Raw genomic sequence first — 27,807 nt, forward strand, 5'->3', positions numbered from 1 at the left:
TATATTGGTACTAAAAATTCTAGACTGTCTCAGCCAAGGCCACAGCCAGTGGCAGTAGTGGAGGAGGAAAGGAAAGCCCTGATGCCTGACAAGGCAAACACAGAGAATGTGGAGAAATAAACTGAGTTTTAATGATTTCATCCTGTTGGGGTTGCTAAATGGACAAATACAATACCTTAAGGGTGGGGTACAGGGTACAGTTTTGTTCGTTTCTAGATAATAACCAAGGAATACAGGTTTAACTGGGAACGTTGTGAATAGGAGAGTACGTACTAGTGGAACAGAAAAGCATTCTTGATTTTTTAAGTTAATAAAAACACAAAGGAAATGTACTCTAACAAGGATAAGTCAATGACATTAAGGAAATACATCAAAACACACAAACCATCACCTAAGGGACTTCCATGGTGTACTGGAAAGTGAAGAAAGTCACAAGAATATATTTGTATGACCATATTTTTAAAAGATGAAAAAAATCTTGCACATATGAGTACAAATGTATATGTATCGACCTGATTGAGGGACGTAAAAGTGGGAGAACGAGTTTTTAATATTACTAAGTATAAGGAAAATATAATGTCAACTTGAAAGGTTGCAATGTAATTTTCTATGAAATTAGTCTAAATAGATTAAAATGGAATGAAAACATTACCCTCACTCTAGGATGGAAATGCAGACATTTGTACCTTAGATTTTAAAAACTATTCTATTAATGGTTGAAACACAAACTCCTCTACTACTTTCAGCCCTGTGGTCTGGGGAAAGATACTTAACCTCTATCTGAGCTCTATTTCATTACATCGTGGACATAATGAAAACTTGCAGAGTTAAACAATTTCAGATCATCTAATTCCCTGGCATCATTGTGCGTATCAGAAAACTGAAGATGTGGCAGTGAAGGGATTTGCCTATGATCTTGGAAATAATTAGGAGCAGATATGAACTAAAATATGAGTCTCATGATTCCTAGTTTAATGTTCTTTTCTAACTACACTGACACCCTCAAAATTAGCTGAGAGGTGAGGTGGTGGCAACCAGGGAGCCCTTAACTATGGGAGACAAATATTTCTCTACAATTTGCCCAGCAAGGTCATACCTTTCTCAAATCTTCCTGAAACTGAGTTAAAATAAAACAAGAATATTTGTTTTCATAGAGCTGTAAAAAAGTGACTCTGTGACTGTTTGACTTAATCAACTGTACCTACTATGAGTAGCTTTAAGTAATACAATAATAAATTTTAATTCCATATATAGTTAACTGTCCCCCATATCTGATTAATTCCCCCTATATCTCAGCTTAAAAGTAATTTCTCTCTTGAAATTCCCTTGGAATGGGAGAGAAGATCCCTTCCTTTGATGTATTTCTATGGAACCCTTAAGTCATCCGCTGGAGTATATTTTCACACAGTTATTCCTATTAGCCACTTAGTGCCATAAATACACAAACATCCTGTTTTATTCACCAAAGCATCTAGAGTGATGCTTGATCTATAGGTTGTGAATGTTAAGTATCTGTTTCATGAATCATTAGGTCTCACAAAGCTATTTACTGTATTCCCAATAAGATGTTTCTATTTTTGCTTTTCTATCAGTGGACTCTGCTAACTGCCAACTCAGTGGGGCCAAAATACCTAGCATCAAATATTCATTCCCACTCTCTTCTAAACCCCCTATATCAAGTAACAGGATTAACATACCAAGAAATACTGGACACACAGAATAAATGTTTACGGTTGCTGAGGATGATACTGAAACAGCTGTATATTGTATTATCACTAATACTCATTCGATATCATTGTTATAATTATTATAAATAGGAATAACTGATGGCCTTCATTGAGAGCTACAGTTAAAGCTCTTAAGGTCCATCATTTCATTTAATCCTTTTAATAATCATGTAACCATTATATTGAAGATCAGAATCATTAAATAACTTCTTATTAGGTGGTGCAAACAGAATGTCGACCCAGATAGTTGACACCACAGTCTTATTCTTAAATACTAGGTTTAACTACTTCCTTAGAGGAGTAAACTATTCTCATTCAAGCATTTGACTGCAACAGAAAGGCCTCACCACACTATCTCAGAGTGGAAGCTTGAAAAAGCTTGTTCATGTTCTCCAAAATGTCATCCGGTGTTTCATTAAGTTAGACAAAACTGTAAATGTTTGCTTTTTAAAAAGGAAACATGGCAGTATTTACACTCTGAGAAGCAAAGGGGCATTTTTTTCCATGGGGGAAATTTGGGGTATAATCTAATGTAACACTGCCCTAAAAACTCACCCACAAAGGCTGCCATCTGAGCGGCTGTTCTTCCGACAGAGTTGACAACGTCTGTTTCGGCACCAGCTTCCAGCATTACCCACGTGATGTCTTTATTACCTAGAGTTGAAAAGAAATATTTGTTAAAAATAAGGAATGCTCATTCAAATACTGCCTTTTAAATAATCCATACTGTTTTTTCCCCACTTAGTTTCAGGTTTCTATCTAGTAGATATTTTCATTTTTCCCAAAATATTTATCATAACTACAGTAAAAAATAAAATGCGACAGAACCCACAGAGAAATCAACCTTATTGTCTAGAAAAGAATAGAAAACATGAAGTAGTACAAAAATGGCACAGACTTGAATATCACTTTTTTAAAAAAACAAGACAAAGGATGTTTTTCCTTGCTTAGGATAAAGTCAAAACAAAACAAACAAAAAAAAAAACAAAGACAGAAAAAAGAAAATGAATCAAAGTCCTCACTAATGTCTACTAATTCATCCCCTCCCTTACTCCTAGAGGCCCTGAGAGAACTGCTGACGGCCGAGGACCTATCTTTCTACGCTTTGTCCTGTTTAAACATTCAGTTATTTTATTTGCATTCTTTGACTATAGGAATCATTACAGATCATTTGCTATTATAAACTATACTCAGTGAATAGCACTTTCCATTACTTTTTGCAAATTTGAATTATGATTTCCTTAGGAACAGTTCCTGGAAAACATTGTAGGATCAAAGGTTATGTATATTTTAAATGTATTTTACCAGGCAGCCTCCCAGCAAGGTTAGGCTCATGTGCACTCCCCAAAACAATACACAAAAGTTCCCAGGCCAGTGCTGGGCTTCATCACTCCTCCTTAGCCTCTGCCAATACTGTAAGTGAAAAACTATCATTTGTTGTCCTAATCTGAAGTTCTCTGATTGTTCATGAGAGCAGTTTTGAGTTTTTTATTCAGTTGTATTTCTTTTGTTCCTGTTCAATTTTCTGTCTAACTGTCTACTGTAGTATTTGTTGTTTTCCAATTGATTTATAAGAACCTTATATATATAATGATATCACCCTTTAAGATGTTCAAGCTGGATTTAGCAAAGGCAGAGGAATCAGAGATCAAATTGCCAACATCCACTGGATCATAGAAAAAGCAAGAGAATTCCAGAAAAACATCTACTTCTGCTTTATTCACTATGTCAAAGCCTTTGACTGTGTGGATCACAACAAACTGTGGAAAATTCTTAAAGAGATGGAAAAACCAGACCATCTGACCTGCCTCCTGAGATATCTGTATGCAGGTCAAGAAGCAACATTTGGAACTGTCATGAAACTACAGACTGGTTCCAAATCGGGAAAGGAGTACGTCAAGGCTGTATATTGTCACCCTGCTTATTTAACTTATATGCAGAGTACATCATTAGAAATTCTGGGCTGGATGAAGCACAAGCTGGAATCAAGATTGCTGGGAGAAATATCAATAACCTCAAATAGCAGATGACACCACCCTTATGGCAGAAAGCGAAGAACTAAAGAGCCTGTTAATGAAAGTGAAAGAGGAGAGTGAAAAAGTTGACTTAAAACTCAACATTCAGAAAACGAAGATCATGGCATCTGGTCCTCAGTTCACAGCAAATAGATGGGGAAACAATAGAAATAGTGAGAGACTTTATTTTTTGGGCTCCAAAATCACTGCAGATGGTAACGGCAGCCATAAAATTAAAAGATGCTTGCTCCTTGGAAGAAAATCTATGACCAACCTAGACAGCATATTAAAAAGCAGAGACATTACTTTGCCAACAAATGTCCATCTAGTCAAAGCTATGGTTTTTCCAGTATCCATGTATGGATGTGAAGCTGAGCACTGAAGAATTGATGCTTTTGAACTGTGGTGTTGGAGAAGACTCTTGAAGAGTCCCCTGGACTGCAAGGAGATCCAACCAGTCCATCCTAAAGGAGATCAGTCCTGGGTGTTCATTGGAAGGACTGATGTTGAAGCTGAAACTCCAAAATTTTGGCCACCTGATGCGAAGAACTGACTCACTGGAAAAGACCCTGATACTGGGAAAGATTGAAGGCAGGAGGAGAAGGGGACGACAAGGGATGAGATGATTAGATGGCATCACTGACTCTATGGACATGAGTTTGAGTAAGCTCTGGGAGTTGGTGATGGACAGGGAGGCCTGGCGTGCTGCAGTCCATGGGGTCACAAAGAGTCGGACACGATTGAGTGACTGAACTGAACTGAGCACCCTTTGAGACATGTAATAACTATTTTCCATATTGTTTAATTTATATTTTAACTCTATGTAAGGTATTTTCTACATATGGAAATATTAAGATTTTATGTAATCAAATTAGGCACTGTTGCCCTTTTTGAAGTCTATATTTTATGTTTTGTTTAGAAACGCCTTCCAGTTCCAAGATTAAAAAACTACAGATTACTGCTTTCAAAGCATGATAATATTATATTACATATTTTCTTAAAAACTGTAACAAGTACAGATAATTCCACTTAGTTTTAGATACTTCCCAAATTGTCTTCATTTAACAAATTATAAGAAACATGAATCAGAGTAAGTTTCTAAACAGATCATCCTATTTCATACAGAAATGTCAGTGAAGCAAATTGCTGTATCATAGCAGCTATTTTGTTAAGAGAACAACAAAGAAGCTTCAATATTACTTCAAAATATACATCTATAGAACATCAAACTTGTAAGAATAACAGATCAAGCCTCATGACTAAACAAAGCATACCATCAATAGAATCAGGTGATTTAAATAACTAAAGAAACATCACCAAATTAACTATATAACATATTTCATACATTGTACCTTTTCAAAACCAATTTGCATCACGTCTTTCCATAAGACATGATCTTAAAATTACTACAACAAAAATGCACTTAATTAAAAAATATACATATAACAAATGTCTATAGGTGACTATTATTAATGTATTAGAATAAACGCTAAAACTTCACCAGAAAGTGCAGCAAACATGAGGGCTGTGTATCCATGTTCATGTTGATGACAATTTACATCAGCTCCATGCCGTAAAAGTAATTTGCACATATCAAGTTTTCCTTTATATGCAGCATGCATTAGAGGAGTCATTCCATTCTTTAAGAGAAAGGGAAAAAAATATTAATTTTACTTATTTACCTTTCCCCCACCTACGAACAATTTATGCAATTAAGTTAGAACACAAAATAAAATGAATTAATAAAATCATCTTTATAATCTACATTTTTATACTCACTTCTCACTTGGATCTTCTATAAACTGCTGAGGAAAAAAGATAGTTTCATTACCTCAGCTGTTCAACAGATTAGCAAACAGATTCAGAGAAGAATTGCTCAACCTCACTTAACTAATAAAATGGCCAGGGCAAGACTGAAACTAAATTTATCAGAGCTCTCATCTCCCCTACAGGTAGCTCTTGGAGAAACAAATGGAACAAGCAGACATAAACGCACTACAAAAGAAAAGAAAAAAGTAAGGAAAAACCTTAAAATAAATAGAATGCTTATCAAGGGGAAAGTTGAATATGGTATATCCATAGCATGGAATATTATTACATACTTATTGAATTCATCTGTATCTACTGAATTGAAGAAATTTTCACGAATTACTACTGCCAATGAGAAAAACAAGATGCAAGAAGTGTATATTAGAATGCTCTCATTTTTAAAACAATGATTCTCAAATCACATTTATATTTTAATTATAAATATGATTTGGTCATATATATGATTATATGGAGAAATGATCAGTAGTATTTACACCAGGCCACAGTGTTTAGTCTCCACATGTTTTGTCCATATCCAATGAACATACAACCTTATATGTTAAGTATCTAAAAGCATTTGGTGGATGAATAAATGAGCTGTTTCCTATAAGTAAATTTTCTCAGAACCCAGAAAAGAGACTCTGTGAGTGCTGGAATTTCAGTTGTTTTGGGTGAAAACCTGTCTAAAATATATAAACGCGTTTTTGGCAAATTTTAGAATACTAACATAATTGAATTGTTTTTAATGATTCTAGACTATTTTTATGAACATAGTACTCCATATTATCAGAGGTATGTTGACATGAGAATTATTAGGAGGTTGTACAAGAGGCAACTTAGTAGAAGCAGTCAAAGTTTCCTGACAGCAGTAATGGGAAAATAATAAGGGAGTAGTTTTAAAAACTTTAGATATGATGACATTAAAAATAAAGTTTCTCTCCCATAACTCTTAAAGAATTCATCAATATTAGTCTACTAAGTTATAACTCTATTATCATTAAAAAAAGCATTCAATCAGCAAATACTTACGAGTGCCTAAGCTATGTCAGACAAACCTATGCACAGTGGGTATCAATGAACAAAGCCATACCCCTGAGGTCTAAGTCCTGGGCACTTAAATTTTAGTAGGGGTGACAAGGCAGATGGTGGTAGTAAGTGCTTTAGGGAGACAACACTGCGTATGCGGGAGAGGGAATGCCAGAAGGTTAGGGGAGGTTGGTATTTTTAAAAGGACAGTCAAAGAATATCCCTCTGACAAGGTGGCATTTTGAACAAAGCCCTGGAGGAAGGATGCAAATATTGAGCAACTAGAAGAAGAATGGGCTCCCCCAGTGGTTCAGCGGTAAAGAATCCTCCTGCCAGAGCAGGAGATGCAGGTTTGATCCCCGGGTCAGGAAGATCCCCTGGAGAAGGAAATGGCAACACACTCCAGTGTTCTTGCTGGGAATCCCATGGATGGAGGAGCCTGGGGCACTACAGTCCACAGGGTTGCAAAGAGCCGGACACAACTCAGCAACTAAACAGAGAAGAATGTTCCAGTAAAGAGACTGCAAGAGTAAAACTCTTTGGTGTTCTGTGTTCAAGGAATACCTAGGAGGCCAAATCTGCGTGCAGCTCGCTCACAGAGTCCAGGACCTCTTTGTCTTGACCCCAGTGCTCCTAGCGTGTGTTAGTCACTCAGTCGTGTCCGACTCTCTGTGACCCCCATGGCCGGTAGCCCACCAGGCTCTTCTGTCCCTGGAATTCTCCAGACAAGAATACTGGAGTGGGCTGCCATTTCCTTCTCCAGGTTTAAACATATATAGGATAGTATTGTATAAGAGTGTGTCTCATGTTTTAAACATTAAATAGGATGCCAGTGCTTGTGGAGGGTTTCCAGAAACTCATTCTTTTACTAAGCTACAGAAGAGCCATTCTACCCTAATCTGTTAAAGAGTTTTTACCCTCAGTAGCTAAATTTTATCAAATATATTATAATATCTATTGAGATGATCTACAGATCATTTCTCTTTTACTTTGTAAAATAGTGATTTACATAAGATTTTCTAAACTGAATCATCCTGTCATTCTTGGAGAAACCTTACTTTGTTAAGTCTTATTATTCTTTTGATACACCACTGTATAAAGTTGCTAGTATTTTATATAGTGTTTCTGAATCCTTATTTACAAAGTGCACTGAGCCCATAGTCTGCTTGGGCTTCTTCCTATTTTGGAATCAGCATTAGGATTATTTTATCAAATAAGCTGGGCATCTGCCCATATTTTTATGAATTAATGGTACAATCTGTGTAAAATGAGAATTAAATGGTCCTTGGACATTTTGTAAAACTTACTCAGGTCTGTAGCTTTAAAAGGTAGTTGGCAGTTAAATACATTTACACAAATCTTTTATTTTCCATTTTTATACTTCTATACGAGATGAATATGTTCATTTTAATGTTTCTACAAAATCACTACTTTCACATAGGTTTTCAAATGAATTAGCTTAAACAAAAAATTTATGACAATTTTTTTTTCTCACTGCAGGTTATGCTCTCACTTACTTCCTCGGTGTTCATACATATAATTTTCTTGCTTCTACTTTCAGAATTGTCTATTTTTGGGGGGGGGGGGCTGGGGGTCTTAAATTGATAACTTTGTTTTATCTTTTCTTTGTTAATAGTTTCATTGTGATATGACTTACCCATTTAATGTTACAGTTAAATAAGTTTTAGTATTTTAAGAGTTGTTCAACTATCACCACAATCAATTTTAGAACACTTCTGTCACACCCAAAAGAAACACCATGCCCACTGACATCATTCCCGTTGGCCCCCACCCAATCCCATCACCCAGCCCTAGTCAACCACGAATCTGCTTTCTGTATCCTGGACTTGCTCATTTCTGAATTCTCCTATAAATGAATGATATAATATTCAATCTTGTTTGATTGGGTTATTTTACTTGGCAGAATTTTACCTGACATTTACCATGTTGTAGCATGCACCAAGATGTCTTTCCTTTTTATAGCTGAGTAATACTCCATTGCATAGATACACATACTGTGTTTATCCACTTATCAGTTGATGGATGTTTTGAACTGTTTCCACCTTTGGCACTTTGGCTGTTACGAATAATGCTGCTATTAACATTCATGTTCAAAATTTTTGTATTGCCATATGCTTTATTTTTCTTAGTTATACACCTGGATTGCTGTGTCATATGGTAACTCTTATGTTTAATCATTTTAGGAACTGTCAACCCATTTTTAAAGAGCAGCTGCACCATTTTACATTCCCACCAGCAAAGCATGAGGGTTCCAGTTTCTCCACATCCTCACCAATACTTGTTATCATCTCTTTTATTTTCACCATCCTAGTGGGTATAAAGTAGCCTCTCACTGTGGTTTTGATCTGCATTCCCCTGGCAGCTAATTTTGAGCCTTTTTTCATGGGCCATTTGTATGTCTTCTTTGGAGCAATGTCTATTCAGATCCTTTGCCCATTTTTAAATAGGGTGATTTGTAATTTTTATTATTGAGTTGTAGGGGTTCTTAACACATTTCAGTTACAAATCCCTTACCAGATAGGATCTGTAAAACCATTCTGTGGGTTTTCTTTTTACTTTTTTGGATGGTGTGAAGTACAAAGGTTTTCATTTTTGTTTTTTCTTTTGTTGCTTATGTTTAGTGACTTTTTAAATTTTTTATTTCTATTTTATTTTTCTTAATTCATTTCCTGCATTTTCTGAGTATACTATTTTTCATCTAATTTCATGAGTTGAAAGCTCAGAACACCACAAAGACTTAAAGTACAATAATAAATGCTACAAAACTTCCTCTGAATATGATTTTGGCCACATGACACCAGTTTTTGATCAACAGTAGCTTTTGATAAATATTGTGCTTTCAGCTATAAATAGTAGGTAATTTTTACTTCTATTTCTTCCATTAACTAAGAATTATTCAGAATTTTAACAAGCATTTGGGTTATATGTTTTATTATTTGGATCAAATTTTTATTTTCAGTGTTATATTACATTTGGTAACCTTGTTCAAAATTAGCTAAAATTTTCCTATACAAATTAGTATCATTCACATGCAAATTTTTATCAGTGTTCCACATAAAATGGAGATGTACTATTTCTGTCTTATGCACAGTGCAGAGACTGTTAGGTTATCCAATTTTCTAACCCTTGTATACTCCTACTTAACCAGAAGATGTTTTAGTGGTCTTACAAATTTCTCCTTTGATTTCCATCTTTTTCATTATGAACCTCAAAGCTATAGGCTTATTAGTGAAGGCTTAATGCTGTCATATTCTTGGAGGATTATTAATGACATATAACAAAGAGTCTTCATCTTTTTTTTGTTTGTTTTTTGCTTTAGCTTTATTTTGTCTGATATTAATTTTGCTATCCATGTGTGGGTAAAGGGTTAACAAAACACTTGCTTTAATGCATGAGAAACAGAAATTCAGTTAACTGTCTATAGTACTAGAACTGTCCTGCATAATAGTGTAGCTACTAGCCACACATGGCTAATGGTTGCCATTCTGGACAGATTGGAAGAGAAATTACCATCATCTCAGAAAGTTATTTTGGATACAACTGTTGTATAATGTAGAGTTTAGGTTCAGTTAACCTTCCCTAGAAGGAGAATTGCTGGATTGAAGGTATGCATGTTTAAAAATAAGAAATATTCTAAAAATTTTTTCCAGAATGTGATGTCAATTTATACCTAATCCATTAGCATATACAAGTCCAGTGTTTCCCATACTTCATAAGAATGATATAGTATTGGTTTAATTGTCACTTATTTGATTACCAGTAAAATTAAACATTTTTTACATGCTATTTGTCTTTTGCAACCTGTCTTGCTATATTTGCTTCAGAGCTTAATATAACTTGAGGACAAATGCTAGAAAACAACTCTTACTATTAGATTTTATACATTATCTATTCTCATAGGAAGTAAAACATCTTATTAAACATTTTAAATTTTACCTCATCCAAGCAGTTGACACGAACATTCTTGCTGGCTAATAATGTTCCAGCTTCTTGGACAGTACCTTAAAAAAAGAAAGGAAGAAAACGCAAAGTTTATTTATCTTTAGAAAAGAATCTACCACCAAGGAAACAAACTTTAACGGATTATCTGTGAAACTAAGATGAGTCAGGTTAGGTTGTTAAGAAATAAAACATCAATCACACAGTATTTCTTCCACAAAGTAATTATTCCCAAGAACAGACTCATAGAGACTAAAATAGCTCCATCTTGCTTTTACTTCCACTGGCCTCAGAGTATATTAAATTGGCTGCATTTTCCTTTTGGCAGTAATACAAAAACCACAAGGCATAAGACTTTTAATACTGAAACAAATCTTAAAGGGCATCTAATCCAACCCATCTAAAGCTTAAACTGCAGTCAATGTAATAACTGGGGTTCAAAATACAGTCAGTATTTATATACCTTGTCGCCACTAGGCCCTGTGAATTGATGGCATGCTTGTAATAGAATTCTTGGTTTGGAAACGCTGAGGTAGACGTTATCTTTAAAGCCTGGTACTATATAAAAGTGCCATTACGGCCAGGATTCAGACTCTCATACTGAAAGTCATCTGATAAAAAGCTAAAGGTCAGTTTCTGTAAATTTGTAAATAAGCTGTAATTGGGCCACAACTGTCAGGCTTTCCAGCCGTCTATAACACATGCTGACAGAAGCAAGTAGTCTCAGGAGAAAATGTTGCTATTATCATCATCAGTAGAAGCCAACCACATGTTCTGCCAAAAAATTTCTTGTGTGAAGGGGAACAGGATAATGAAATTGCACGTTCTCAGGGAGAAAGGATGAGCTAAGCCTCTCCTCTGAAAGGACATAGAAGAACTGAAGCATTCTCAATGAGGAATTACTTCTTCTTTTTAAATTTAGAATTATAGTTCAAGAATATGCTAAAGTCTGCAGTTTTTCCAGAGTTAAAGGTGGAAAGCAGAATCGAGTTTAGCCTGCTTCTTTCTACCTGATCTGCTTCTTAGGCACATAATCTGAGTGCTCCTCACCAACAGAGGGGAGACACAGAAATGTCTCCTAGACTGATACTGCAATAGCTCAGCTGAGGACATGTCAAGTGAGTGATCTACAAGGCCCTGGACCATGACAGCTATCCTGGCAATAGTTCATTTGTCTGATCCTGCACTCCATCTGAGGGGCAGTTGTTATCACTGGTTGAATGGCTATAGCTACAGAGGAGAGGGGAAAGCCTTCAATCACGCAAGCAGGTTCTGTACAGAAGCTTATCCATACCCATGGTTTCTCACCAGAGACTCACACACTGGAATTAGAACAAAATCCAGCATCCCAATTTCACTTGAGGAAGATGCTTCAGTTGAACCTCATTATCCACTGAGGAATAACTGAAGTTACTTTTCATCAACCAAGAGATGTTTATGCAGTAAAGGAAGAATACTATAGGGACTGGGATCATGCCAAAGCCTGCCATATGTTAGGGGAAGGATGGGAATTACAGTCATAAACACTTGGCTCATGTTAGGGAACAGGCCGATAATTCTATAAACGTTGAGCCCAAGGGCTAAGAATACATGTTAAATCTGTCCAGTCACAGGGCAATTAAAAAAAAAAAGATGAGGCATTCACTCACATGCCATGGAATACCAGTTAGTCTTTTGAAATGCAGGGACCATGGTTAGAAAATTTTTCTAAGACGGTTTGGGAATTCAGAGAATGAAAACAGATTTTGGAAAACAGATGAGCACAATACCCCCAAGAAGAGAAACTTCTGATGATTTCTAATTTGGTGTTCCTAATTTAATGACATTAGTAGGAAACTGTACAAGTCAACAGCATGGAAATGGGAAACGCATGGTTAATGCAGAAGGATTTTTTTTTTTTCCATTCCTCACTGTGCATATAGGAGACTCTCAAACAATATTTTGAAATTAAGTTTAAAAGATTAATTGCTTTCCTCAAGAAAGAAATGTATTAAATCTCAGTTAACAAACTCTTAAGATGAAGAAATGTGATACTAAAAGGGGGATAGGAAATGAGACATTTCATTGGAGACAAAAATGAACAGACCTATAATGATGAAAACAATATTTAATGATTTGGTTCCCTTGTGAGACTTTCTCCAAATTACTCCAGAGAAGAAAACACAATCTAACCTGCTCCATTAGGGTGGGATTGATAACTTGTCTGGATGGACCAGCATTTTAGCAGAAAAGAGACGATGATAAGTGTGATGTTCTCACTGTTACTGCCCTCTCTTATACCACACCACGGGCCTTTTAGCAGCACTACAAAAATGAACAAGTCCTATAAAACCCTCAGTGTTCCCATCGGTGAAGCAGAAATAATAACATCTATCCCATACGGCTCTTAGGACTAAGGGCTTGTCTTGGTGTAGGACAGAGAGTACAACTTCCATGCACACTACATACTCCTGTTATTTGTATTTAGAGCAGCATAATAAAATTTATTGTGACACTCCTAATTTCTAGTTTGGGACGACTTGTCTCACTGAGGACAAGAAGTAGCCAAAACAAACAAAAAGGGAGAAACAAACATGACATTTCTGTTTCCAGCAATCCATCAGACGGTCATGAGATCTGGGTATGTGTGAGTTTCAGGCTTCCCTGAAGGCTCAGCTGGTAAAGAATCCACCTGAAATGTAGGAGACCTGGGTTAGATCCCTGGGTTGGGAAGATACCCTGGAGAAGGGAAAGGCTACCCACTCTAGTATTCTGGCCTGGAAGAGTCAGACATGACTGAATGACTTTCACTCCACTTTCCAAAAGGAATGTCTTTTTGTGAGGAATCTATATCAAAGTTAAGCATTTAAAAAAACTATTTCGCTTGTTAGTTGCTATAACATTTATGTGTAAGTAAAATCATGTATAAAATAAAGTGTCTGGATTTAAAAATAATACATGGATACAGATTTAATCATAGATACATAGTTATAAATATATTTTTAAATAGACTTTTAACTACAACATGCATTTTGAAATACTGAATCTGTTTAAGTGTGAAGTTTCTAAATTCTCCTACTCATATCTATTTTTAGACTTTGTAACCAAATGTCCTTAAGTTAGGATTATGAATCACTGCATTAAAAAAAATAGTATCTAAAGGAGCTGTTTTGTAAATGAACACAATGAAGCCTATAGAGGTTGTAAAACCTGCCCAGTCATATAGTTAATGGTTTCTATATATTTGAATTTAAATTTGTTTTTGAACTCTATGCTATCATTGATTATTAGGAAACCTGAATCGATTTCAAATTGCCAACATCCGCTGGATCATCGAAAAAGCAAGAGAGTTCCAGAAAAACATCTACTTCTGCTTTATTGACTACGCCAAAGCCTTTGACTGTGTAGACTGCAACAAACCATGGAAAATTCTTAAAGAGATGAGAATACACACCTGGTCTGCCTCTTGAGAAACCTGTATGCAGGTAAGGAAGCAACAGTTAGAACTGGACATGGAACAACAGGCTGGTTCCAAAGAGGAAAAGGAGTACATCAAGGCTGTGTACTGTCACCCTGCTTATTTAACTTGTATGCAGAGTACATCAGGGAGAAGGCCATGGCACCCCACTCCAGTACTCTTGCCTGGAAAATCCTATGGACAGAGGAACCTGGTAGGCTGCGGTTCATGGGGTTGCGAAGAGACAGACACGACTGAGCGACTTCACTTTCACTTTTCACTTTGATGCTTTGGAGAAGGAAATGGCAACCCACTCCAGTGTTCTTGCCTGGAGAATCCCAGGGATGGGGGAGCCTGGTGGGCTGCCGTCTATGGGGTCGCACAGAGTCGGACACGACTGAAGCGACTTAGCAGCAGCAGCAGAGTACATCATGAGAAACGCTGGGCTGGAGGAAGCACAAGCTGGAGTCAAGACTGCCGGGAGAAATATCAATAACCTCAGATATGCAGATGACATCACCCTTATGGCAGAAAGTGAAGAAGAACTAAGGAGCCTCTTGATGAACGTGAAAGAGGAGAGTGAAAAAGTTGGCTTAAAGCTCAACATTCAGAAAACTAAGATCATGGCATCTGGTCCCATCACTTCATGGGAAATAGATGGGGAAACAATGGAAATGATGAAAGACTTTATTTTTGGGGGCTCCAAAATCACTGCAGATGGTAACTGCTGCCATGAAATTAAAAAATGCTTGCTCCTTAAAAGAAAAGCTATGACCAACCTACACAGCATACTAAAAAGCAGAGACATTACTTTGCCAACAAAGGTCCGTCCAGTCAAGGCTATGGTTTTTCCATAGCTGGAATATAAAGAAAGCTGAGTGCCGAAGAATTGATGCTTTTGAACTGTGCTATTGGAGAAGACTCTTGAGAGTCCCTTGGATTGCAAGGAGATCAAATCAGTCAGTCCTAAAGGAGATCAGTCCTGGGTGTTCATTGGAAGGACTGATGCTAAAGCTGAAACTCCAATACTTCGGCCACCTGACGTGAAGAACTAACTCACTGGAAAAGACCCTGATGCTGGGAAAGACTGAAGGCAGGAGAAGGGGATGACAGAGATAGTTGGATGGCATCACCAACTCGATGGACATGAGTTTGAGCAAGCTCTGGGAGTTGGTGATGGACAGGGAAGCCTGGCATGCTGCAGTCCATGGGGTCGCAAAGAGTCAAACACGACTGAGCGACGGAACTGAACTGAATCTTTCTATATACCAGGGGCACTAGAAATAACCATATTAACTCCACAGGACCTTAGAGCAGGATCTTTTAACAGTCCCAAATTGGAAACAACCGAAATGTCCCTAAGTGTGACCAGATAAGCACATAATGATACATCCATACACGGGGAATAAACAAAGAAAATAAAAAACAGAGCTGTTGGTACAGTATAGATGAACCTCAAAATCATGATGCTGAGTGAAAGAAGTCATGCAAAAAAAAAAAAAAAGGAATATTTACTGTATTTATTTTATAATTCCACTTTTATAAAATTCTAGAATAAATATATCTGACCAATAGTGACAGAAACCTATTGCTCTTTGCCTGGAGACAGGATTGGAAGGAGTGGCAGATTACAAAAGGCATGTAGGATCTTTTGGGGTAACGCAACTGGTCACTGTGTGGATTGCAATGAAGGTTTCATGGATGTGTACTTATGTCAAAACTCTCTTTTTAAAAATGTGCATTTAAAATATGCATCGTTTATCATACTTAAATTATACTCCAGTAAGACCGGTAAAATAAACCTTATTGTTCAAGCCTGTTTCATAGCTCCTTTAATACCAATAATGGAAAAAGAGAAAAAGAAAAGAAAGTTCATTACTTTCTTGTGAAATCAGCAACACTGACTCCAGGGATTTCAAGTACTAAACAAGATAAGTAATGAAAGACCTTCTGGTTTATATTCTTAAAGGAGGTTTCATTTATTTTGAAACAGTGCTTCCTCAGTGTTTAGTGAAAAAGATATCGGAACTTGGAAGAATGGCTCAATCTACAAGTAATATAAGCCACTTAACTGTGCTTCAGTGATTTCATTTTTCTTCTGAAATGCTGTGAAATGGATGCTGTCAGTGACTATGATTTAAATGGATATGTGAGAAACAGCTTCTCAGTTTCATCTGGAACAACTTCTTGGCATTCCAACAAATAAACAACCTGTAGAGTAGCTAGCATATGAATTCAGTCAAAAGAAGAAATTGTTCTTAAAGTGTCCACTGCCATATGTAGTATTCTCTGGGCTCTAAGTCCCCCTTACAATCTGCTTAACTTTTGGAGGGCAGTGATTAGCAGGATGGAGACATTCAAAACTTTGTTCAGCTTATTTCAGACTGGCTAAGGTGACAGGTCACACTTGGCTAGAAACTTATTGTTAATTTCACAGAGTAGTACTGACTAATCCAGTGCTTCTCAAAGTCGAGAAATGTACCAAAAGGGGGGAAAATATCAGAACTGTACTCCTTTCTTTAAAAAAAAAATGCTTCTTATGAGCACAAATATAAACTCTGTTTATGACCTTTGTTCGGCTATAAGCCAACAACTATTTTACAAATTGTTGTTTAGTTGCTAAGTCATGTCCAACTCTTTGGGACCCCATGGACTGTAGCCCACCAGGCTCCTCAGTCCATGGGATTTCCCAGGCAAGAATACTGGAGTGGGTTGCTTCTTCCTTCTCCAGGGATATCCCCAACCCAGGTATTAAACCCACTGTCTGCTTGGCAGGCAGATTCTTCACCCCTGAGCCACTTACACACAAAACTACAAAATCCCTTACAATTATAATTAATTTAACTTGACAGGATAATATTTTAATGCAATTACCTTTCAAAGTGAGTAAGATATGGTATGGACTGCTATGGTGCTGATTTCATTTTTTCATTTTTTTGTTTAGTTTGTTTTCAAGTCCAGCATGTTTCTACAACTGTGGACCAGATGGTATTTCTGCTCTGCCACTTATTACCTGGGTTACATTGGGCAAGCTATTTAACTTTTCAATTCCTTGGTTTGTTATCTATCTACAGAGACTGCCATATTTACCATAATCATAGCCAACACAGTATCTTAAATACTTAATATACACTAACTCATTTAAAATGTTGTGCAGTGTTATGTGTGTGTGTTAGTTGCTCAGTTGTGTCCAACTCTTTGCGACCCCACGGACTGAAGCCTGCCAGGATGCTCTGTTCATGGAATTTTCCAGGCAAGAATACTGGAGTAGATTGCCATCCCCTTCTCCAAAGGAACTTCCCAACTCAGGGATTGAACCCTGGTCTCCTGCATTGCAGGCAGATTCTTTACCGTTTGAGCTACAGAGAAGTCTATATTCCTAGCTTACGAAGATTAAATGCACGGTTACATGTGAAGTGCTAAGAATTATGCCAGACCCATGATAATAGTCAGTAAAGGTTGGCTACAGTTTTCTCATTACTCTTTTTTAAGAGTATGGTGATGTCCCACCATATTCTTCACTTGACAAGAATGTATCATAGTTCTAATGAGATGGATGAAACTGGAGCCCATTATACAGAGTGAAGTAAGCCAGAAAGATAAACACCAATACAGTATACTAATGCATATATATAGAATTTAAAAAGATGGTAACGATAACCCTATATGCAGGACAGAAAAAGAGACACAGATGTATAGAACAGACTTTTGGACTCTGTGGGAGAAGGCGAGGGTGGGATGATCTGAGAGAATAGCATTGAAACGTCTATATTATCAAGTGTGAAACAATCGCCAGCCCAGGTTGGATGCATGAGACAAGTGCTCAGGGCTGGTGCACTGGGAAGACCCAGAGGGATGGGATGGGGAGGGAGGTGGGAGGGGGGATCGGGATGGGGAACACATGTAAATCCATGGCTGATTCATGTCAACATATGGCAAAAACCACTACAATATTGTAAAGTAATTAGCCTCCAACTAAAAAAAAAAAAAAGAATGTATCACATACTAAGTCCATCTCACTTCTTTTCTCATCAGCTTGCACCAAATAAATAGCTGAAAGAGGGTCTATGTAATTTGTTGAACAATGTGAGCCCAGTAAAAAAAAAAAAGAAGTCACAGTGTTAACCAGGCTAAATTCACATCAACTGTTTCATTTAATCTTTACAAATAAAAACTGGTGGACACCCAATAATGTATCCAAGCTTTCCCCTTCCCTGCCCTCCCTCCAACACACACACACACACACACACACACACACACACACACACCCCTACGCCTTTCAGAGACCCACTTTACAAAACTGCTCTCTTGTTTACACTTTTGAGAGAAGGTGATAGCCCTGGACTGCTTAAAAACAGCATTTGCATTCCTGGTGGATTGTAAGTTGATCCTTTGTCGCCTTTTTTGCCCAGCACTGTACTTGGCACAGAGCTGAGACTCACATGGTTGGTGAACCGAATCCCAGAGCCACCAAAGGCACGGAGAAATTAAACAGAGACAGACAGAACAGAAAGACCGCATGCCAAATAGGTCAGCGAGAACCATGCTGAACAAACACACTGATCTAACTCTAAGTCCCACAAATTCTGGGCAAAGAACACTTATCATGACAAACATACAGTTGTGACTGACTTAAAATTGTTGAGGTCACATCGGGTGAGCTCAGCTCATCAGCACCTGTTGAGTTCCAACCCGATTTTTCTCTCTTTTCTCTCTTTTCCTTGTCAGTAGAAAGTTTGCCTTTCTCTAAGTCCAGATCTGAGCCACGTTACTTAGAAAGAAAGACTGGAAATTGGGAAGCTTTTTATGTTATTATGACCAGCCTCTCTGCCGATCCCGATCGAGGGCAAGCTGATCCTTGAGCTTAAAGCAGCCACGGGAACAACGCCCACAGTTCCCACGCATCCCCATCCCCGCTTGCTGACAGTGCAGAAGCCACGTATTCATGCTGTTGTCAACTGCCAGGTAACGGGACTTAGCAGCAAACTCTTCTGGGATATCCGCTGGGGGACTGAGGGGACACACGGCTTCTGGCTCGTCCCCGGGGCCTGCGTCTCCCTCCCTAGCACCAGGAGCGGTGGAAGTGGGACTCGCATTGGAGAACGGAAGAGAATGCGCGCAGAGAGCGATTACAAGATCGCAGCCCTGCCAAGCGCGCCAAGCGGTGTGGACGCCTCCTCAACCCCTTCGCTTTAGCGCGAGTTTCTGCGGCGGTCGGGGGCTTCTGGAAGGATGCCAGGGAGGCCTTGCAGGCAGAAGCCTCAATGCGCAAGTTACAGATGTCGTTTTGTGCCCTTATAAAGAACGCTGCTCCTTAGGAGCTCTCTCCACCCCGCCCTCCTTCAAAAGGGGGCGGAGACAGCCAAGGGATCCAGATCATTCGGCCTCCGGAAGTCGAAATGGCCCTGTAGACACCGGTCTAAGAGCCTGAAACTTTCCGGCCACTATCGCCCAGGCGGACTGTGGTCAATTCACCTGAGGAGTTTTTAAGAATGCACATTCTGAGGCCCCACCCCCGGGAGGCTCTTTATCATCGGATGTGGAACCCGGAAAGGTGCCGCCTTCCAAAAGCTGATTCAGAGGACGAATGTCTGCAACCTCCGTTGCAGAATGTCGTCCCAGCTGCGCTTCTCCCTCCCCACCTCTCCGCCCCCGCAACTCGTCCCAGACCAAAGGGAGGAGCGCTGTTTCCCGGTGGTAGGGTGTCAACCTCGTAAAACCGCAACCCGGGGTCAGCCGGGCCTGGGGCGCCGCCCGGGCTCCGCCACGCCCCTCTCTTCCCTCCCCAGCCAGGCAGGCAGAGCCCCGGTCGCAGCCCAGCACCCACACCTTTTCCGATGACTTCCAGCAGCTCCTTTTCCTCCTGGGTTAGCTCGCCTTTCTGTATGTGAACCATTGCTTCCGCCAGCTTGACGGCTAGTCTGTGTCTTCGGGAGCACTAAAAAGAAACGACGTGTCTGTACTACGAAAGCCAGCCGCAATGTTAGGCAACTTGCGATTAGGACTCTAAGTAGCCAACCGTGGAAGTGTTCGAATTCTCGCCTCATTCCAGGCGCTGGCGAGCAGCGGGCGAGCAGCGGGCGAGCTCGGGCGAGCCGAGCGGGCGGTCTCCCCAGGTCCAGCGGTAGTCCCCGCCCCCCGCGCCTCATTGGCCCGGCAGGGAGGAGGAGCTGCAGGAGGCAGCAGCGAGGCTGTCCCATTGGAAGAGCCTGGGGAGGAAGAACCAAACGGAGAAAATCACTGGGGGGTAATTAAATGCTTCTTACAGATTTCCCCCAAGCCACTCTTTCCGGCTCAGATATTTAAGGACACACAATAATTAAATTCTCTATCTGGAGCTTCTGTGTTCGAAAATTTCTTCTTGGGGCGTGCATCTCCCTGGCTCTCGCTATACATCCCCCCTTTATTTCCCTGGAAGTGGAGCGGCCCGGGCCGGGGGCGGGCTGGGAGGCGGGGCGGCGTGGGAGGCGGGGCTGCGCCGAGCTCCGTGTGTCGATGTCAATGTGTCTGTCCTTCACTCCTCCATTGTCTGCCACCACCACTGCCGCTTCTGCCACCGCCGCTGCCGGGATCGCCGCAGCCCCCAGCCTCGCGCGTCGCCGCTACCTCCTCGGACAGGTGAGAAGCAAGCCAGGTAGGGAAGGGGAGAGCCGGCAAGCCTTAGACCACCGGAGCCAAAGCCCGACTGTGAGCTTCCCCTCCGGCCGAAACTGGCTGGGAGGAAGCATGTGCCTGCTCGGGCGGCTTCCTGCCTCTCCGTGGGGAAGCCTCCCTTCCACCCCATTACCATCGCTTTTACAGCGTATCGGTGCCCTAGAGTAAAGACCCACCACTCGCCGCGTTTGGCCGCCCCGAGAGACCAAGAGCGGGCAGGGGCCGGCCACGCGGTGGGAAGTGGCGGGTGCGCAGCGTCTCGTGCGTGGCACCGCCAGATGCAACTCCGGGGGAAGCCAAGGTTGAGGCTCTGAACTACGAGTGGGGAGGAAAGGAGAGCTCCCCATTACAAGCGAGGTGAAAGCATGTGACAATAAGTCTCTTCTGGCAACCTACCCCTCGCCCCCACTTGTCATCTCCTCCGGCCCCTGTGGAAGCTGTAGAAGAAAACTGGATCTGATCGCCCTGTGTGCCTGTAAAGCGTGTTTGGAAGCAATTTACACGTGCACTAATACTAGATTTAGGAGAGACAGTCAAGGGGGAGGGCAGAGGAAGAGGCTCTTCACTCTGCTAGAGTTCCCAGTCTCTTTGTAACTCAGATCTTGAGATTTATGGAAATAGAGAGGGGAGGGGGAAGGGGCGGAGATTAAATTGGTGTTGCTGTCTATATATAGCATTAGATTAGCCTCTTAATCCAACCTTCATTCAACTGTAATATGTAACCTCAAGCTTTCACTATGGGAAGCTAGGGGATAAATACAAGTGTGCACCCTCCTGTGGCTCAGCCACAAGACTTGCTTGCTAATATAAAGTCAGTCATTCCTCTCGGGTGCTTATCCATAACATATACAGCGTTGGTGAAAGCTTCTTTAGAAATTAGTGTTTACTGTTTCTCTACAGTCTAGTATTGTTTCTCCCAAGACCCTTTTGCTTCCAAGAGAAATACTTGAATGATTATGTCGATTTTTTTTTGTTAAGCATCCCTCCCCACCACTCTTTCTCCCCTCTTGTGCCATATATGAAGTGAAATGTATTTTCCTCTGGCCTTACACCTTCATTTCTTGGAAGCATTCACTAACACTTATGAAATCCTGGAAGATGTTCACCCTTATTTCCTGCCTTTAACCCAAAAAAATTTTTCCCCCCTGAGTCCCAGATGTTTCCTTGTCTAAGGCTTCATCTCTGCAGGCTGGGGCAAATCTGAGCCAGAACATCTCACATGAAAATGGTCTGAAATTATTCAACTCAATGTATAACAAAGAAACTTTTGTTCAGGGATGCTTTAATAATGATGTGACTGTTCAAACAAGTAGTAAGGCTTTTGAGTGACCCATCTTTTGTAACACTTAGAATGCTGCTATTGCCACAGTTACAGCTGATTGAAAACACAGTCTCATGAAGGAGCAACCCACAAAGCTAAGAAAATGCTTACAGAGTAACCTTTCCTTACCATGTGACTTAACATCCTATAAGGGATATTACAGAATTGGGTACTTCATTGCCAGAATTTCCATCTCTTCTGCCAAATTGGGGCCATGGTTACTTGAAGGTCACACCTGTTTGTCTCACTGAGGTTGTCAGTTTCTGAAAGATAGCAACTTACTATCTGTTTTCCTGGTGCCTTGATGGTATTTAGTTCTCTGTGACTACATTCATTCAGTAAATTTAGGCAACTAGAAATAAAGCAGCTAACATCTGCCTTGAAATGCATGTAAATAACATGTTAATTTTAAATTTCTAGATAATGTAATGGGTAGTGTTTATCATATGGGTTACATTCATTGTTTTGTACAGTGTTAATATTTAATGTAGGAATAGGACCAGCTAATGAGCATACCTTAGACTTGTTCAAGGAACTTTTTTGTATGAAGAATGTGTTCACATCAAAGAAGTTTTGTTGGTAATAAAATAGCTACTGCTTACTGGGTACTTAGTCGGCACCAGATAGTCCACCAGAAGCTTTGTATAGGATTAGTTTAATCATTGTTGTAATGACCCAGGAATTAGCCAATATTACCCCTGTTTCTGAAAATAAGAGGACAGAAACAAAAAGAAGTTAATTTGCCCACAGCCCTACAGTTAGGAAGTATCACAACCCCAACTGGAACCTAGATCTGTCTCCAAAACCTTTTCTCTCTGCGTTATTCTCTATCTACATGGCTAGAAGTAAGAGGGAAAGTATGTATTCTTTAGCTAATAGGTAACATGTTCATGTGGTTCAATGTGACAAAGGTACAAAAAACTCTCCAGCCTCTTCCCAGTTTTTCTCCGTGTCCTACAACCCATAGTGTCTATTTTTCTCATACTTTTACTGAGAAACTGTATGTGTTTATAACTTGCAGGTGTATTTCCACTTTTTTTAAAACAAATGAGAAGTGTGCTAACACACTGTTGCACACTGTGTAATGGAATTTATATGTTGCTTTTCTTTCCTCTTCTTTGAAAAGAAAAATGATTTCTGAAATTCTTACATGTGTCCCTGTCAGCCCTTTGCCTACTCCTAATACCCTGGACCTCTCAGCCGATAGTGAGCACCCATCATCTACTGAAGGATGAGACATACTTTGTAAAGACAGAACTGATTCACTTAAAAACCTGTCCTTGGCTCCACTGGCCGCAGAGGAGAGGCTCTGGTCTGGTCTGGGCTGGAGGTCTCCACTTCCAGTTCCTCTCCACCAGCCGCAGAAGGCCCAAGTCTGGTCTGGGAAGCTCTGACTTCTGGTCCCAGCCAGCATTTCCAGTTAGCCAGCCCTTCCCACACACTCTGCTGTAAGGTCACCTCACTGCTGATTCCCTAACATGCCAGTAACTTCTACCCCTTTGTTTCTGCTTTTCTCTCTTCTTGGAATGACCTCCCTTTCCTCTTTACTGTTTCTCTCCTTCTCAGATCTGATCAAGTGTCAACTTTCAAGAAACTTTCTTCTACCCTATCCAGGAGGGGAATACAGGCCCTAGTAAACATGTTTATTCCTGTCCATCAGCAAGGGCGATAAGGACAGTCTTTCCTCATGAGTTGCTGGTACACTGCTGACATCCTCTAATTTTCTCCTATCTGCTTATGAGCCCTGATCCCTCCCCGCACCCGTAAATTAACATCTTTGCTTCTTCATCTGGAGCTCCATGAAAATAACCTAAAGCCAGCACCTTTTTCATGGCTTTCTAGTTCAGTGTTTGTTAATCTGTTTGATCCGTTCTCCTTCTATACTGTAAATTAACTGGGATTAGCTTACCTTTGCTTCTCAAGACCGTGACCCAGTGTCTTGCACCTCGTATGTGCTCAGTGCATACTGAGTTGAATTCAGCTTGATCTCTAAGTTATTTTAGGTAGATTTATTTCCCTACTTGACTAATCCTTCCTGGCAATGTGAGGGGATGTCGCAGTAAGCACACACAGTCGTAACCAAGGGCAGAAGGTCTTTAAACGTTTTCAGTCTCTAGCTGCTTGACATTCTATGAATGCTATCAAGCAAGAAAAAAAAAATTGCTCATATGTACATGTTACAAATTTTGCACACCATTGCTGCACATTCTGCACACATTTCTGCACACCATTCTCTTTGAAACCCTTGACTTCCAACTCTGCTTTAAGAGAATGCTGTTTGCTTTTTATTGCAGGGGAATAGCTCATTTTTGAGTGTTGTAACTTTGGGGATAATGTTTTCCTTGACATTTGACTTCCTTTTGTCTTAGGTACACTTCTTGATTGAGTTGGATATTTGATGATATTAAGGAATTTCATTTTCCTTTTGGTCTGAAACTAATATTATGGTTATATTTTAAAATATCCCTTATGTTTTAGACATGGGTACTGAATTATTTAAGGCGGGAATGATAGGATATCTAACACTGGCTTTAATCTAATTTTGTGACAGTGAGGGGCAGGAACTGAGTAAGAATATTAATGAGACAAAACTCACCATGCTGTTAACAGTTTAAAGTAGGCAGTGAGTACATTGACTTCGTTAGGCTTATTCTCTCTGCTCTTGATATGTTTGAGATTTTTCTGTAATGAAGTTTTAAAAAGGAAGGTTTGGGACTTCCCTGGTGGTCCAGTAGTTAAGACTCTGTGCTCCCAATCCAGGGGACCCAGGTTTAATCCCTGGTCAGGGAACTACAACCCACATGCCACAATTAAGGCAGCCTGCATGTAGCAAGTAAAATCCTGTGCAGCCAAATAAATTTTAAAAAATAAAGAAATAAAAAGGAAGGTTCGAAAGTATTACAGCCTCTTAAGAAACTGTTGTTTCAGTTTAAAAAAATAAAGCAATATGGATACCAATGTTCTTTCTCTGTCCTTGGAGTTTAGCTTATGCAGTTATACACTTAATGTTAAGACAGTTACACCTAAATCTGCAAAAGATTGTCTTGTGAACAATGCATTTCCGTAAACTGTTCATGTCACATTTTAACTTGTCCCCCAAATGAAGAAGGGGTAGGTGGCATATCTCAGTGCTGCGTCACAGGCTTATGAATATCCTGCTGTCAGTTAATCTTCATCTTTTTTGAACTCTGACAGAGTGATTTGCAGACAAGTCTGAACAAGGGGTGCAAATATATTTAGTTTAACTGAGAAAATCAAGATATGAATGAAGTGGAGAGACCAATTTTCTTCTGTGTCTCATAAACCACGTCAGAAGACATTTCCAAAGAAGGAGTACTTTGGTAATGTTGTGAGCAGTATCAGTGTAGTTAGAACAAATATCTCAATGTAGGAAAATGAGGCCCACACTCAGATGTGCCTGCCACGTCCTTCCTCAGGGTTTGCTTAACTAAATGCTCATTTCAACACCTGCTTTCTGAATTGTTAAAACTTTATAACTTGAGTGTCTTGATGTTTACGTTTCTTTTATGATGCTTTGGACTTATGAAATGTTAATATTTCCAGAGGCCAACATGAAATATTTTGGTATCATTTATAATCTTCCAGTTTTTTTGGAAGGGTTTTTAAAGCATATTTAATTAAGCTTCAAAGCCAAGCCTTCACAATATCTAAGGCAATGCAGCCAATCCAGTCTCATTGCCAGGTAATGTTGAAGCACACAATCATGTGCTTCCAACCTCAACTCATATGTATTTATATTAGCTAGGTCACTGTGGAATTTAAAACTCTAGGCTGGTGCCTCTTTATCTCTGAGTATAGTAAAGCAATTCCAATAATTAAAAATAGAAAGCTATTTCTGCATCAGAAGGGAAAGGTACTATTTGCCTTCCCAATAAATACATTTAAGGTAGAAAATCGGTGTTTTTATGTCTTGATATTTAATTGTCTTTTGCTGGGTAGTTAGAAAAACCCAGCAGAGAAAGCAGCCCTTAAAACTACATTCATCAGCCTCTGAGTAAAATCCCTTCCTGGTCCGTTGATTGTGGAGTATAGCAGTCCCATTAAGTAGCCTCTTCTGACCTGGTGGGAAACGATTATGGATGAGCCCTGGGAGACAGCCAAGCACGGCCATAGCCCTGAGAATTAGAGCGGCAAAGCCAAGGCTCTGTGATGAGGTGGCTTTTCCAAGGCAATCTCTCTTGCTTTCACTTTCTTCATATATAAAACAGGAATGGTAACCAAACTTACCTGGTGACTTTGAGGATTCTTGAGGATGCCCTGTGAACTATAAAGTGTTATATAAAAACTAATTGATATTTTTAGGGCCGGTTCTACCTGTTTTTACAGTTGAGAAGTCGATGAATAACATAGTTGTAGGCCTAGGTAAGAAGTCATTTTAAAGTAAAATTGTATAGAAATTAGTATTCATATAAGCCCTTCTTCCTACATTTTGGAAGAGATTTGTTTTTCAAGAGAGACTTTCATAAAAGATATAATTCTAATAACTCTATCTCAGGATTAGCATTATATATATGTATATGTATATATATATATTAATAAGAAAGATCTTGGTGTGTATCTGTTGTTTTCAGCAAATCCCAAGTGATAGATGTGATCTTTGTCCGCAGGAGGCTTCCACTGTCCTCTAGGAGACCTGCCGGTCTCTGAAACAATAAGGACTAGAGTCTGTTGCCTCTTCAAGTGGCTGTCTGGCTCCTTCCAGTCTTTCAACTTCAATTTGAACAATGTGGTTACTCCCCTATCCACCCACAGGTTTCCTGCTCCCAGAATGCCCTCCTCCACCCATTTCTGCATCACATTTTACTCCAGTTCTTCTCACCTCCTCCTTCAAACAGCCGTCTCCAACGCCTCACCTGAGCAATACAGTCCGCATGTGTAGGTTCCAGAATGGGTGGAGCTCAGTGGGAGGGTCGGAGAAAATGAGATTCTGAACAGAGTCTGGAAGGATTGGTGAATTTGGGTGGGTGAGCCAGAAAATGAAAAACATTCCAGGGAGAACAACCCCCTAAGAAAACAACTCCATAAGATACTATAACATAAATATTTATAAAATAAATATTGCCTATAATTTTCTGTCTGACCATCTTGGAACTAGAAATGTTTAAGTCATAGAAGTGGTAGATTATATTTTAAAACACGCTAGGTTTGTTCTTGCTCTCAAGTAGTTTATGACATCACATGTCTTCGACTAAACTGAAAATTATAAAGCAGTATCTTTAGAATTGTTGGTAGCAGGAAAGTTAATAATGGACATGAAAAGAAGCAGTGGAAGAAAAAATCATATACTCATTAGGATATTGTGTCCTTGAATACAAACTGATTCAAAATTATCCAAAATAGCTAAAATATCAATAGCCAAAACAGCTAGACAATCAAATGAGTAGGAAATTGTTTATGAAATTTATTTTGCAAATGAAATATAAGCCATGGAACCTGTTTTTATCTATACAGTGCCTTTAAAGAATTTTATTCTCTGACTTTTTTTCCCCAGTTGGATTGTTCCGATTTTTTTTCTACTTTTACTGTTGAATGGAATAAAGACTGAAACAGTTAAACCTGACAGATGCAACTCAGGGATTTAATAATCAGATTAATGTGAATCATTTTAATGGTGGATTGTAATTGTCATTAGGAGTTTCCACAACATTTTTCCCTTTATATCTACTAGGGAAAAAAATATGTGATAATTTAAAATAATTTCTAAATTTTTTAAAATATAAAATCTATCACTATTAGCAGTGTACACAAGAATATTTTTCATTCTTAACTCACTCTGATGTCTGTGCTGAGGCCATGGGTCTCTTTAGCAAGTATCTTTTGGGCAGTTAAATGCCAACT

The 27,807-nt window shown here is 39.4% G+C and overlaps 2 protein-coding genes across 3 annotated transcripts in view; one reads left to right on the forward strand and one right to left on the reverse strand.

Annotated features, from left to right (window-relative positions):
- ANKMY2 (ankyrin repeat and MYND domain containing 2) overlaps positions 1 to 20,110 on the reverse strand; it is a 38,756-nt gene extending 18,646 nt beyond the window's left edge. The window contains exons 1-4 of the mRNA XM_043462771.1: positions 19,803 to 20,110; positions 10,535 to 10,599; positions 5,244 to 5,382; positions 2,283 to 2,381 (exon numbers count right to left, since the gene is read on the reverse strand). Coding sequence (XP_043318706.1) covers positions 2,283 to 2,381; positions 5,244 to 5,382; positions 10,535 to 10,599; positions 19,803 to 19,869 — 370 coding nt within the window. The 5' untranslated portion in view covers positions 19,870 to 20,110. The remainder of the gene's footprint in view (positions 1 to 2,282; positions 2,382 to 5,243; positions 5,383 to 10,534; positions 10,600 to 19,802) is intronic.
- Positions 20,111 to 20,434: 324 nt separating this feature from the next.
- The window catches only part of BZW2 (basic leucine zipper and W2 domains 2), a 56,253-nt gene continuing 48,880 nt past the window's right edge, over positions 20,435 to 27,807 (forward strand). Inside the window, exon 1 of one of the 2 annotated variants that reach the window (XM_043462772.1) lies at positions 20,435 to 20,591. The gene's annotated coding sequence lies outside the window, so the exon portion shown is untranslated. Of the gene's footprint in view, positions 20,608 to 27,807 lie in introns of both variants that reach the window. The other variant, XM_043462773.1, reaches the window with a different exon arrangement.

The sequence above is a fragment of the Cervus canadensis genome, chromosome 3 (genome assembly GCF_019320065.1).
Source record: "Cervus canadensis isolate Bull #8, Minnesota chromosome 3, ASM1932006v1, whole genome shotgun sequence".
Lineage (NCBI taxonomy): Eukaryota > Metazoa > Chordata > Mammalia > Artiodactyla > Cervidae > Cervus > Cervus canadensis.